At 43.3% G+C, this 14,969-nt stretch overlaps 1 protein-coding gene across 5 annotated transcripts in view; it reads left to right on the forward strand.

Annotated features, from left to right (window-relative positions):
• The window catches only part of PTPRO (protein tyrosine phosphatase receptor type O), a 550,218-nt gene that overhangs the window by 136,679 nt on the left and 398,570 nt on the right, over positions 1-14,969 (forward strand). For all 5 annotated transcript variants that reach the window (XM_063446603.1, XM_063446604.1, XM_063446607.1 and 2 more), the window contains exon 8: positions 14,329-14,449. In XM_063446603.1, the coding sequence (XP_063302673.1) occupies positions 14,329-14,449 (121 nt within the window). The remainder of the gene's footprint in view (positions 1-14,328; positions 14,450-14,969) is intronic.

Raw genomic sequence — 14,969 nt, forward strand, 5'->3', positions numbered from 1 at the left:
TGTCTCCCTCCTCAGTCCCTGCCCCCCTCCTCAAGCCCTGTCCCCTTACTCAGTCCCTGTCTACCTCCTCAGTCCTTGCCCCCCTCCTCAGTCCCTGTCCCTTTCCTCAGTCTCTGTCCCCCTCCTCAAGCCCTGTCCCCTTACTCAGGCCCTGTCCCCCTCCTCAGCCCCTGCTCCCTTCATCAGCCTCTGCCCCCCTCCTCAGCCTCTGTCCCCCTCCTCAGCCCCTGTCCCTTTCCTTAGCCCCTGTCCCTTTCCTTAGCCCATGGCCCCTTCCTCAGCCCATGCCCCCCTCCTCCTAAGCTCCTGTCCCTCTTCCTCAGCCCTGCCACCTTAGTTAGCCCATGGCCCCTTCCTCAACCCATGCCCCCCTCCTCCTAAGCTCCTGTCCCTTTTCCACAGCACTGTCACCTTACTTAGCCCCTGTCCCCCTCCTCAGCCCCTGTCCACCTTACTCAGCCCCTGTCCACTATACTCTGCCCCGTGCTCTTACTCAGCCCCTGCATACGAGCATCAGCCCCTGTCCTCCTCCTCAGTCCCTGCCCCTCTTCCTCAGCCCCTGCCCCTCTTCCTCAGCCCCTGCCCCTCTTCCTCAGTCCCTGCCCCTCTTCCTCAGCCCTGTCCCTTTTCCTCAGTCCCTGTCCCTCTTCCTCAGTCCCTGTCCCCCTTCCTCAGCCCCTGCCCCCCTTCCTCAGCCCCTGTCCCCTTCCTCAGCCCATGCCCCCCTCCTCAGCCCATGCCCCCTCCTCAGCCCCTGTCCCCCTTCGTCAGCCCCTGTCCCCCTCCTCAGCCCCTCAGTTCCTGTCCCTTTCCTCAGTTCCTGTCCCTTTCCTCAGCCCCTCAGTTCCTGTACCTTTCCTCAGTTCCTGTTCCTTTCCTCAGTTCCTGTCTCTTTCCTCAGTTCCTGTCCCTGTCCTCAGTTCCTGTCCCTTACCTCAGCCCATGTCCCATTCCACAGCCCATGCCCCCTCCCCCCCCCCCTCCTAAGCTCCTGTTCCTCTTCCTCAGCTCCTGTCCCCCTCCTCAGCCCCGTGCCCTTACTCAGCCCCTGCATACAAGCGTATCATTTTTTGGGGGTGGGGGGGGGGGGGGGGGGCGGGGAGTGAAGTGGATCTTGGGTGAGTTCCTGAACTTTTTTACCCAGGACTTGACCCCTGCCTCTTCCTAGCACCCCGGCTAGAATTGATACACCTTCAAGCAGAGGAGATGTTGGTAGTCCAGCAGCAATCAGATCCTGGACAATCCCACACATTACCACCGACCTAAGGAGGTGACAAATCCCCTACCCTGCCACAGCAATGAAAGCAGAGTTATTCAAACTCCTCCATACATCAACGGACAACACAGAGGCAGGGGAAGGCCCAGCTACACCAACTCAGGTGACACCCAGGCCATACTAGCCTCACTCATAAACTCATGAGCCAAAATATTTATGACAGACTGGCAATCTCGAGTCGGTCACCACAGCCCTCACAAGGCTGGGCCTCACGCTACTGTACAACCAGCACCAACCGAAACTCGGTTACCTGGTACAATCAATTCTTATGACACACAATACGTTAACCCGGCACATATGATCCCAGTACATTGGGGAAACAAGGCATATATATGTACGATGATGTATCTGTGATGGTCAGATCCAGGGATTCCAGGTAAATCGGGAACTGACCATCCGTTGGTTGGGTTGGCATTTGGAATATGTAGAGATGTTTATTTGTGCAGGTACCCATACAGAAGGGATTTTGTCCCAAACAAATGGACGAGCACTCTCAGGCTCCAGGTACCAGCACCTCTAAACTACCAGAGACAATTGATATGAGTAGTTGCATTGCATATAGACTGTTGCATATATGTTCAAATGGTTCAGGGCAAATGACAAACCATGTGTCCCAATACAACTTACAAATAACATACTCACCATCTGTACACACCAATGCATTTTCAACACTACTGACTCATCACCCTTCCAGACTTGTAGTAGATTTACTAAAGCTCTGGAGCTTCAAAGGGCTCCCATACAGGTATCATAAATACACCTTCAAGGAATATAGCACAACAGAACCATTGGCTGTAAACACACTCATAGCCAAGATTTGCAGAGGGGTCTTTACTTGGGTTTTCCAATCTCTACCATTTACAGCATGGCACCAAACACAAACACAGTGGTATTGTCACAAGGAAATCTTCCCTTAAACAAAGACTAACCATAGACTTATTGGCACCACACACCTCCGCTACCCCAATTCTCTACTCCCTCATACCCTCTGAGAAGTTTCCTTACTATACAACACCATTGATCTACCTTTACAGCTATCACTCAAGCATGGGTTGAAGCTTGGTTAAGTAAGACCAATATCATCAACGCAGTAAACAGCTACCATCTACCCTACACACTGCACTTACATGGCATAACATGGGCAATCCTTTCCCCGCTCAACTTTCGGGCTACAGATTAGCCTACTATCGATATTTGCAGATACTCTGTGCTGGTTATCATAACATATCCAGAGGCCTTACAGTCATACACTATCTAGAAGACTTCTTGTTGATCAAAGATAACATATTTTTCACTAGAAGCCTCATGGCAGCTTAGTCTGGTTGACCACTTGGGCGTCCCAGTACCCCATAAGAAACAGAAGGCACAGACACTATCATCACATTACTGGGCAAACGACTTGAGTCGGCATCCATACATGCAAGTTACCACAAGACAAATAGGGAACATTCTCAACTACATCAATCACTATCTCCTGCTTAGTACTTACAACTGCAAGGAACTACAATCCCTACCAGGTTCCTTAATTTTGCCATGCCAATCATACTACAAGACCACGCTTTCACATCCAGAGTGCTTTCCCCTTTTTTCCACACTTCCAACATGACGATCAGAGGATGTCGCTAGACACCCCAGCAACAGCAGACCTGCACATGGGGGGGGGGGGGTTTCTTAACCACTTGGCATGGTAAAAGCATGTTCCTTCCAGGATTGTATGACACTTCTCCAACCAGATGGTCAGACGAGGCGTCTACCACGGGTTTAGCAGCGATCTACCGGGAACGATTGCTTTGGAGCTGTAAGGCATGGCATCCAGGTTTGGAAATGTTTCCACCACCTCAGCCCCTTTGGGGGACCTACCCCATTGTAGCAGCTGCTGTGGCATGGGGTAAATCATGGTCAGGGTCATCATCCATTGTTACTCAGACAACTAAGCACATGTCATATCATCAAAAAACGCCACTCATCATCCATAAGGTCATGATATTTCTGGGGAACTCACTTGGTTGGCCACTTATCACATTTATTTTACTTTCATGTACCAGGCGGGGGTATACATCCCTGCCGACAATTGTCTCATTTATATTCCAGGCATGTTCATCATACACTTCCTACAGCCGCCCATACAGTCACGGCCACTCTTTCGTGGCCGTGACTAATAATATATTAGGCAGCATAGCATGCACTATCCCATCTAGCACTTTCGTCCCATACTTGTAGAACGCATAACACATAGCTCAACCTGTGTCATAACATTTCTCCTAGGTTTTGCTTCTTTTGCCACCTTAAACTTAAACTATCTCACACACCATTAATTATATATTTTACAGGCATTCAACAACACAGGATAACCTATGGTCAAAACTACCATAACTTCATGCTATCATACCAGACAAGAATATACTCAGAGGTTTTCAGGAATCCATTCCCCCACGTTCCGCTCAGAGATTACCAATAGCCATCCAACTTTTCCATCCTTATCGGACCTATTAGATCTACAACCATTCAATTATACTACCAAGTTGTCCATTACCAGCCATGCACATTGCCTTCTATGCCTTTCTCAGGCCAGAGAATCCACTACCATCACCACCACTCAGACAGATCATTGTCTTCAACGATCCCACGTACGTAAACACATATATCATTACCTATAGGCTCTACCACATTCCGAAACGAGTCAACACGCGCCAACAGTAGAGATAACATACTATCCTACCAACAACAAATGTTGTCCAATTTCGTTCCTAGATTCCTACCTTCAAAATCCTTCCAGGAATTAAATACTGTAATGCATTTAAGGAAATGTCTGGTTAATTTGTATATATTTGTTGACTGTATTAAATCTTTGATTATTCTCTTTTGCCCTCTTTATTTACAGGCCTACCGTATCGTCGGTCTCGGCACACCACAACCGACTTGCTCCCTTTATACTATCCTACGCTTATGCTGGATCCTTACTCCATATACAGCTATTTGCCCCTTACACAAGTATTAAGGCCGTTTGGCCTGTATTTGTGGGAGGGGCTTACATTAATTCACTCCCCTATATAAGGGATACCCCTTACCTGACTCATATCGCTTGAGGTCAGCATCAGAATGACCCTCCCACCCATTCCCCATTTTAACACTTTCTCTTTTCTTTCCACTTACTTTACTTTCTTACACCTTGGTGGGCCCTCTTTATTTACAGGCCTACCGTATCGTCGGTCTCGGCACCCCGACTTGCTCCCTGTATACTATCCTACGCTTATGCTGGATCCTTACTCCATATACGGCTATTTGCCCCTTACACAAATATATATATATATATATATATATATATATATATATACGTGTGCATATATATATGTGTATATAATTTTTACAATTATTTTAATTATTTATATTATTTCGTTCTACATGTGATTTGATATCAATATATATAAATTAATTTTAAAATACAGTTAGAATGAATTTACACACACACACACACACACACATATATATATATATATATATATATATATATATATATATATATATATATATATATATATAAATATCCAACGAGGTAGCAGCACTCACGGATTATAAAAACTCTAATCTTTATTAATTCATGTTAAAAATGAGATCAAATCCGCGAGTGAGTGCAATAACTTTTCCTCTTTTTCCATATATATATTATTTATGTTGTATTATTTTTTAATTTTATTTTTTAACGTATTTACATATTTATTTATTTTATATAATATTAAAATACACTTAGACAGTGTATGTATGTATATGTGTATATATATATATATATATATATATATATATATATATACTTAGATCATATATATAATAAATATATATTTTATTTTAAACTGTAACTTTAACATGTATTTTACTATTTTCAGGCAGCAGGGGGAGTACCTGTCATTACAGGCACTCCCCCTGCTGGCATTGATATGCCGTCCATGTGATTGTGAGGTCCTCGCAAGGACCTCGCGATCACATGGCCAAGGGGGGCCAAAGAGGAAGGAGGGGGACTCCTTGGGCTCCCAGGTGAGTCCCCACACCACAATCGCCGGTGTGGGATCACCGGCGACCGGGTAAGTATAGGACGGCTTGAATGCTCTATGTAGGCCGCCGGCGTTTAGAGCTGGGCCCCCAAGGACGGCATAGAGCGCCCACTGTCCTTAAGGGGTTAAAGACAACTCCCTTTGAATCTCACTTCAGTAAGATATTAGAATCCTATGTTTAGGTATCACACTCCACACTTGCTGTGTAACAAGTATTGCATTACACACTATCTATTGGTGGAATTTCCCCAGTCTCGATTGTCGGAGATTCTAATATCTTATTGGGGAAACGGCATGCTTCGGTCTTGGTGGGGAAATGACATTTATACAGCACCTACTTAGGCTTTATGCTGCACTGATCGCAGATATTGTTTTTCACACTGAACCATTACTGATGAGAGATTCAAAGGGAGTTGTCTAATCCTTAACCCTTACCCTTCAGTTTCTGAGCATCGAACTCTGAACTAATAAGACAGGGAGGAAATTATCTTTGTTCCCTATTTCTTTCACCTCTAGGTTATTACACACGGTTGGAATTTACCCAAATACCCCATTGGTCTGTCCTTAACTGATCCCACCTCTATACCTGCTTTAGCTGCTCTAAAAGAGATTTAAAAATTGTGTGAATACAATCACTTGTTCTTTGTTGCTACATATGTATATTGTAGCAGATGACCCTGGGCTGTCCTACAAATTTCATGTGAATATCTGTATTCGTGTATTGCCAGTTTCTATGTGTTTTTAAAGAAGTGTATTCATCTGATTGTTCGGTAGAATCATTTGAATAAAGTAAGGGAATGAAACTACCGAACAACCAGACCTCCCCTGTGTGAAGTGTGCCTTCAATTACCCGTGGCAACAATGTTGCAAGCGGGTAATTAACGGGCTATAAAAACAGAAAAATGAGTAAGGGCTGGATAACACAGGAGGCAGCAACTCTATAAGGGAATCCCTCAAAGACCCTTAAAAGTAACACAATAAAGACAAATGGAAATAAGAGCTGCGCCTAATAAAAATAAAATAATGAACGAATAGTCCAAATATAAAAAATGAAAATAGAAAGTCTTATCTAAATCGTTCTGATGTGGTCGTCTGGTACATCAATGTTCAGTCCGCAATATTTGTCCTTGTTTGGTTCTTCCTTATGGATCCACTCATATGTAAGAGACAAAGGGTATATAAAGGAAGCCAGATAGTGTAGTATTGTTAAAAATAAAGGTAATAAAATGGATAAAACTCTTGAATGCAAACTCACATTTGAAAGAGCAAAAGCCTGCTCTGGTGTAGAGGGCGTGCAGCGGTTTGGATCCCCGCTTATGGGATATGCAGTAGGTGTCCTCCGTCTTTAGTGTGTTTTCTTCGTCCTTTGTATGGCAAACACTCGGGTAGAGAGAGACAACCAATAGTGTACACTGGATATAAAACTATGGTTAAATGAAAGAAATAAAATGGGTACTCACAATGGGGGAGCAGGTACACTGCTCCTTTAAAATAGCGCTGGTGGTATTATCCCCACCTAGGATTTCTTGGAGTCCGAAGTGATGATAAAATGCCAGGTATGGAAATAATAAATGTATATAAAAAATACAATAAAAAGTGATAAAATATACTTTAATATTAAAAATACACAATATTATAACCATAAACGCGTTTCGCCAATACGGCGTTATCAATATGGGGAAAGAACCTGATACCTGGCAAAAGAAACTTTAAATAACAAACACAGTACTTTGAAATTGGCGCCAAAAATTGGGCTAACCAATCACAGCAAAGGATTGAATATGATAATATAAAATCATAATAAAAATTATATAAGAACAGTATGTTAGTATGAAAAAGCATATTCACAACATGATTGTACAAATGTATATAAAAAACGAGCGGGTAATGCAATAAAAACAATATAATGAAGCTCGGTCACATAACCGGCATAAGCAGAGCAGGGGGATTGTGGGAAATGTAGTGAGACGCCGGCAAGCACTGCGCAGAACTACAGATGGGAGGGAGGAATGAGCTGCATCACGTCGGCACGCATAGAATATGCGGCCGACGTGAGGGGGAAAGAACGACGGCTCGCACGAAGCTGCGGCCGTCGGTATAGGAGGGGCGTGAATGGAGTGACGCGGCTGATGACAGCCGTCGTCATGGCAATGAAAATAAACAGCCGGTCGGCTCGCACAAAACTGCGGCCGGCCGGACAGAAAAAGGCTAGATAAGAAAGCAAATAATAAGAGGAAAATACACATCATGTCTGATCCACTGAAACAGTGTGACCAGACATGATGGTATCACAATATAAAAGCGAATTTAAGAACAGTGCATGAACCCAATGTCTTAAAGCAACAGCAGCCCCAAAATGTAAAAAAATAATAAAATACAAAGAGGCAATGGAATAAAAATAAGCAGAAGCATATACAGAGAAATAAAAAATATTATAAAAAGTTGAACAGATCAAAATCAACATTAAGACCGAGTGGGGCAAGGGTTTGGAGTCTATAAACCCACTCCATTTCTTTTCTGCCTAAAATATTCTTAATATTTCCGCCCCTCCATGGAACAACACATTTTGTTATTCCAATACATTTTAGCATTTTTGGATCTTTATTATGTGTAATAAAGTGTTTGGATACAGAATGATTCTGGTATCCATCTGGTAACGGGCTATGCGGTAGGTCCTTTGTCTCCAGGTGGCCGCCATTCGGGAAACAAACACGTGGTGGCGGCCATTTTGCAAACTCCCGAACAGCGGTGTTTTGCCGTCGAGTGCCTGGAACCCAAATCGGATACTCGACTAGGCGAACACCGCTGAGACCTCCACCAGCCCGGTCCGTACGGTTCCAAACTACCGAACGGCCCCTCGTTCGGTAGACAGAAACAACCGAACAAGGGGATTCCTGTGAATCCTATCTAATCTCTGTACCTTTAGCCGTTCATGTAAAGTGTTCCCTTATACGGTGACCGACCGCAGGGCCCCATCGCATGGAACCCAATTCGGCTGTTACATCCAGCGCGGTCGGTCTTTTTATGACCTCCATAAATTTCCCGAACCCCTGGTCCGATCTGGGTGATTTTTAGATATGTTACTCACCCAGATCAGGGCTATCAGGGGATGTGCCATTTAAAGGGGTACCCCTAAGTTTAGGGGTACATCCAGGAACTGGGGGAATCTGAGTACAGTGTAAAGGGGATTATGATGTAAGCTGAGGGGAGGAGAGGGGTGGGAGGTTACTATTCCCAGATTGGGTACTGTACTAATTGTTGAAAACTCCTCCCTTGCATGGGAGCATGCTTTATAAGGCACTGTGGAATAAAGATAGTCAGTTCTGCTCCTAAAACTGTGTGTCGTCCAGTTATTGGGATTGCTGTTGGGATATTGCTGTATTACTTTGCCTGCTGGAAACCTTGCCTGTGGATTTACCATTGCCTTGTTCCTGAGCCTCACTTGGATTCTAAGCGGAGATAACTAGGAGAATATTGTACCTCCGCTATATATATTAGTAGCTATTCTCCTATCTAATTCTCTAAAGATACTTTACCATGTGTATCTGAATAGTTATATGATCTATTTTGTATCTGGTTATTACCACAGTAGCTATTTCAATATACACAACATAGGCTACATAGATTTTTACTATTAATACTTGAATGTTGTGATGAGTCGTGTGTAGTATTATTATGTGCGAATTCAGCACAGGGAAGAAGGTCATACTAGTTGTCATGGTTATGTGATATGAAACATCTCTCTATTGATTGATTAACCTTTTCCGTAGTCCCGTTGGTCTGGGGGTGATATGATGAAGAAAAAGAAAATGACACCCCAAGTTCAGAACAAAACTTCTTCCAAAATCGTGATATAAACTATGTTCCTCTATCAGATACAATTTCTTGTGGTAACCCATGTAATCTGTATATTTCATTAACGAAGATCTGGGCTAACTCAGCAGAGGTAGGCAGTTTATGGAGAGGAATTAGATGGACCATTTTTGTAAAACCATCTACCACAGTTAAAATGGTGGTATATCCCTTAGATGGTGGTAGATCTACAATGAAGTCCATCGCAATATGGGACCAAGGTTTTAAAGGGAGTTGCCGTGAGCGACCACAAGGTAGTTTATGAGGGGTTTTGGTCATAGTGCAAACAGTACATGCCTGAACATAATCAGTAACATCTGTATGTAAAGAAGGTCACCAAAAATGTCAAGATATGGAGGACAAGGTATTCCAAATCCCGGGATGGCCAGCGGATTTGGTATCATGATTTAAGGAGAGTATTTTCTATTCTCTCGGTAGGTGAAACATACAATTTATTGTTGGGTTTATTGTCAGGGACCTGTGTTTGAGCTGCATGTACCTTTTCCATCTATTTGTGCATAATTTTTTTTTCTGTGTGAGTGAATGATCTAGATTCTAGAAGCTAGTCTTTTTGTGCCATCTGGTGTAATGTGGCATAGTACAGCCCCCGGCCCATATGGTGGGACATGCATCCTATAGGCTTGGAAAGACTCCAGATGACAAATTTGATTTCATTTAAAAAAAGAAAAAAAACGTATTCACACAGTGGTGTTCAAATCCACTTTGTTTTGGTATCTAATAACCTATGCAAGGGATATAGTGTTTTGGACAAATTAGGTTGAAAAGAATGATAATTCACTAAACTAAGATATGATTGTAGTCTCTCTACAACATCTCTGATTTCAAAAGGAACTCAAAAGGAAGATGTGATAAGCCGAGGCACCTAATTTTACCCCCAAAAAATGGGACTCGAGTATAAGCCTAGGGTGGGAAATGCAGCAGCTACTTTTAAATTTCTAAATAAAATTAGATCCCAATAAAATTACATTAATTGAATATTTATTAACAGTGAATGCAGTGAGTGTGTGTGTTTGTGTAGTGTGTGTATATATAATGAATGCAGAATGTGTGTGTTTGTGTGAATGCAGTGTGTGTATATAATGAATGCAGTGTGTGTTTGTATGAATGCAGTGTGTGTATATGATGAATACAGTGTGTGTTTGTGTGAATGCAGTGTGTGTATGTAATGAATGCAGTGTGTGTATGTAATGAATGCAGTGTGTGTATATGATGAATACAGTGTGTGTGTATATGATGCAGAGTGTGTGTTTGTGTGAATGCAGTGTTGTAACGGACCGTTTCACTTACAAGAGGATAAAACCCAGTTTAGGCGATATCCCTCTTTTCCATAGACCAGCAGCTACAGCAATCACCCATCTCCCGAACTGCAAACTGTATGAATTCTGGAAACTCCCGAACTGGAAACACACGAACCCTGGAATCAGCCGAACAGGAAAAGCATACAATCCGCTTACACTCCTGGCAGTCAGCATACAATCCAATTCCCCCAAAAACGAGACGACGCATCGGTTTGAGGGTCAAGCAGAATCTCAGGTCTGGAACACCCAGCCTGCTTTTTATTACAGTTGTGCACATACAGGACACACCCAGGGGGAGGCATAAAACAACCAATCAAGTAACAGTACAACCCACACATCCCCTCCCCTCAGATAAGCAATTCACATAATTATTACATACAGTAAAAATACAGTTTCCACACATACTCTGTAACTTTAAAACCATACATCACATTCACATAAATACATATCCACAATCAATCCATTCAGGGGAACAACATATTAAAAAATGGCATGAATCAGACCAGGGGTTCAAAAGTTAGTAAAAGTATCTTTTGTTCCCCCTGGCTGGCAGTATTTTAATCTGGCTCACACAGTAAAAGTAAAACATCCCCACAATGCATCCTGGCTTCCTCCCTTCTGCCCTGGAGATAATTGGAGAAGTAATCCAATTATCTCCCAGGTCAAAGACAAAACTCCATTACACATGTGGGGACTGTAACGGAGCTCCGTGTACTCCGACCGAGTACCCTCCGTTGATGGATGCTCCTAGCGCTCTCAGAGGACTCCAAGCACTGCAGACGACACCACAACCACCGAAGGCTCCACAACCGCCGTAGCTTAACTGGAGCCGCGCCGTCTTCCTTCCACCCTGGATCGGCTTCTGTCCTCCAGGACCGTGTGGGGAAGACCTCTCCTCCAGGAGGACGTAACAGGAACAAGCTCTTAAAAGAGCTAAGTGATTAAGCTCAGGGGAATATGCAGAGCATAGCAATCCCCAGTGTGATACAGCAATTCCCTCCAATATCGAGACGAGGCTACGTTTTGAAGGGTCAAGAAGAACTGAGGACTGGGACACCCAGCCTGCTTTTTATTACAAAAAGGTACACACAGGACACTCCCAGGGGGAGGTTGAAATTAACCAATCACATACATGGTACCACCCCCACGTCTCCTCCCCTCAGATAAGCATATAACATAATTATAGCATACAGTAAAAATACAGTTTTCACACATACACTGTAGCTTTAAAACTATACATTCAATCTCCATAAATTACATATTTGAACTCAGCATACATCAAACATAAACACTTCCAAAAATCAGCCAAATCCCCCCAGTGGATCAAAAGTTAGCTGGAGGTCCCTTTATGACCGACCGCAAGCACAATTTCCTGCCCAAAACAGTTCCATAGATTTGGGCTGTGCGGCAGGTCAATTTCATGCGAAAAAACGACTAAGTCCCATTTCGAACGGGACTTAGTCTCTGGAGCTGAAAAACGAAGTGTAGGAGAAGGTAAGGGTCAGCGGTGTTCGGTAAAATGTGTAGCCGATTTCAGTTCCACAGAATCTTTAGCATACACCGCTGACCGCATTCGACTGAACAAAGATGGCCGCCGCCACGTGCAATTAACCTGCAGTAACCTCACAGCCTGGGAGGTAAATTGCCTGCACACTTTAACTTCTGGGTGGTCCGCCTGTGTGGTACTTGGTTCAGTAAGCCCTATTTACTGAACCAAGTGGGAGAAAGCCAGGGGCAAGTTATTTTACAGGTCTGGGGACATAGTCTTAAAGGGGCATTGTTCAGCAAAGTCACAATATGTCCCCAGACGGTTCTTAAAGGGCCATACACACCCAATAAAAGTTAATAAGTTTTCAGGGGCACAATCTTCCAGGGGCCATAGTCATGAGGAAGGAGGCTGGCAAATAGGCTTCTCCACAATCCAGGGAAGCAGGGCAATTTTCCATTTAAAGGGCCAGTTACAAATAGCGATTTGTAACAGGGACCTAAATACAGGATTATGTTTTAAAATATATAAAGTTACTTTTTATACATTAAACACAGACATGTAACATATCCCCAGATAGCTCAGGTCTGCGTGCACATTATTAGGTGAATGGCACGCAGACCACACAAATACAGTTTAATTGCCATGGAGCCAAAGTCTTTCCCATAGTCTTTCATTATATGAATAGGCTCCATGGCATAGCTACCTGGGGGTGTCACTGCTCACACAGGGCAAGTACCGAATGGCCCCACTGTGTTTAAAGGGCCAGAATGAGTGACATGCACTCTGTTAGGGCCGAATACATTTTGTAAAAGGGCCCAATCTCCCAGGGCCATAGTCCAAAGGCAAGAGGCGGGCAAGCAGCCCCCTCCAAGGACACGTGGCAAGGTCGGTTTCGCCACAAGTGTGTGTGTGTATAATGAATGCAGTGTGTTTGTGTGAATGCAGTGTGTGTGTGTATAATGAATGCAGTGTGTTTGTGTGAATGCAGTGTGTGTGTGTATGATGCAGAGTGTGTGTGTTTGTGTAGTGTGTGTAAACTGGGTGGTGGGAGGGCATTTTTAATATTTGAATATTTATATTGTAATATTTAATTTAACTTTTTTTTTTTTGTCCCCCCTCCCTGCTTGTTACCTGGCCAGGGAGGGGGGCTATGTCATTCCCTGGTGGTCCAGTGGTATGGGCTGAGCAGTGGGGGAGCCGGCATCAAGCTGTTACTTACCTTTCCTGCAGCTCCTCTTGCTCCCCAGTGTAAATCTTGCGGTCTGCGCTCTGACGGCCACGGGACCCGCGAGATTTACACTGGGGAGCAGGAGGAGCTGCAGGAAAGGTAAGTAACAGCTTGCTGCCGGCCCCCCCTGGACCGCTGGGCTTGTAATGAGCCCGGCGGTCCTGGTCTGTATTATGACAATATAAATTGCCATAATACAAACCCTAACTCGAGTATAAGCCGAAAACTCAACTTATACTCGAATATATACGGTATATTATAAATATGATTTCATATATAAGGTTCAATTTATATGGTCACACACTCTCACTGACACAAACATTGTCACTTACACACACACTTTTACTGACATAATCACACATGTATGTGTTGGGGTAATCGAGGCAGAGTAAATTGCTGTGCTACGGGCTGGCTAAGGAAATATTCTGGTGGGTTAGATGGGCACACACAACATTCTCGGCACCCTTGGTGAATACATTATTCATCTAACGCTAGTGCCGGCTCTGCTACTGCTTCCCATTCTTCAATGCTACACGATAGGAAAAGGAAAAATATTACTATCAGTAATTCGAAAAGTTCTTCCTATTGTTTATTAATCCATAAATATTTGGCTACTCAGAACTGGAATTGCAAAAATGGCTGATATTACATATTGTAAAATTTTTAATTGTTTTGACACGTTAGCACAGTCTTACGCACCCTTTTTACTGCTTTTTTAGCTGTCTGAATTTTTTCTATACTGAAATTCTGCCATGCCGAAGTGAGGCATTAACTAAATTTGGCCGTCCTGAACATTTATTTTTGCTGCGCACAAGTTTAATGACAACCCTATTGGTGCTCTGAGTATGAGCTGAACGCTGTAGCTCTGTGAAACCATTTATGATGGATTCCATGTGTGTGTCTCAATGGCTTGGCAATGCTCCACTTCACACTATCTGTTAATGCTCCCATCCAGCGTTTTTATGCTTCATCTTAGATGGAATTGATAGGAATGTGGCCATTTGGTGGATGGCTATAATCACAATAAATATTTTATGAATGTTAAACGAAGACTCCGTATACCACCAGACTGTATTGTGATGTTCATAAATTTGTATTCTATTTATTTCTTGTTATAGGTCAATTCAAGCAGCAACATCATTGCAAACCTTGTTCCAGGAGCCCAGTACAAAATTGTTGTTTACTTCCAAAGAGCACCTCTAATTGGCCCTCCGTCAGACGCAGTCATATTTGCTATCGGTAAACCTTTTATAAAGTTATGTTTTTTAATCTACGCCTGATCACAATCCATGTAATTAAAATGTCAGACAAATATAGAGATGTCCATCACTCCCAGCACACACAGGCAGTCCCTATCACATGTATCCTGCTCCAACTTACAGGATTATTCACGAAAGTGAGAATTCTAAGTGAATTTCAAATTCAAGGTCAAAATAGCCAAACTGAAACCATTCTCCAAGTCACCTACGCTTTCAGCTCGGCTACTCTGGCCTTAAAGTAGAAATTCACTTTGAATTCTCACATTATACCCACATACAATAACTTACTCAAACATAGCCTCCATCACATATAGGTTACCCACTCCCAGTACACACAGACAGCCACATCACATAGAAGTAACCCGCTTACAACACATAAGAAGCAGTGTCTCCTGATCATAAAAGGGTTAATATCCCCCCAAGTCACTAGCAGTCCTCAGATATCTAGCTCCAGGTTCGAATCCCAGTCCAACCACTACACCAGTAAGTGTTCCTGGGCA

The sequence above is a fragment of the Pelobates fuscus genome, chromosome 3 (assembly GCF_036172605.1).
Source record: "Pelobates fuscus isolate aPelFus1 chromosome 3, aPelFus1.pri, whole genome shotgun sequence".
Lineage (NCBI taxonomy): Eukaryota > Metazoa > Chordata > Amphibia > Anura > Pelobatidae > Pelobates > Pelobates fuscus.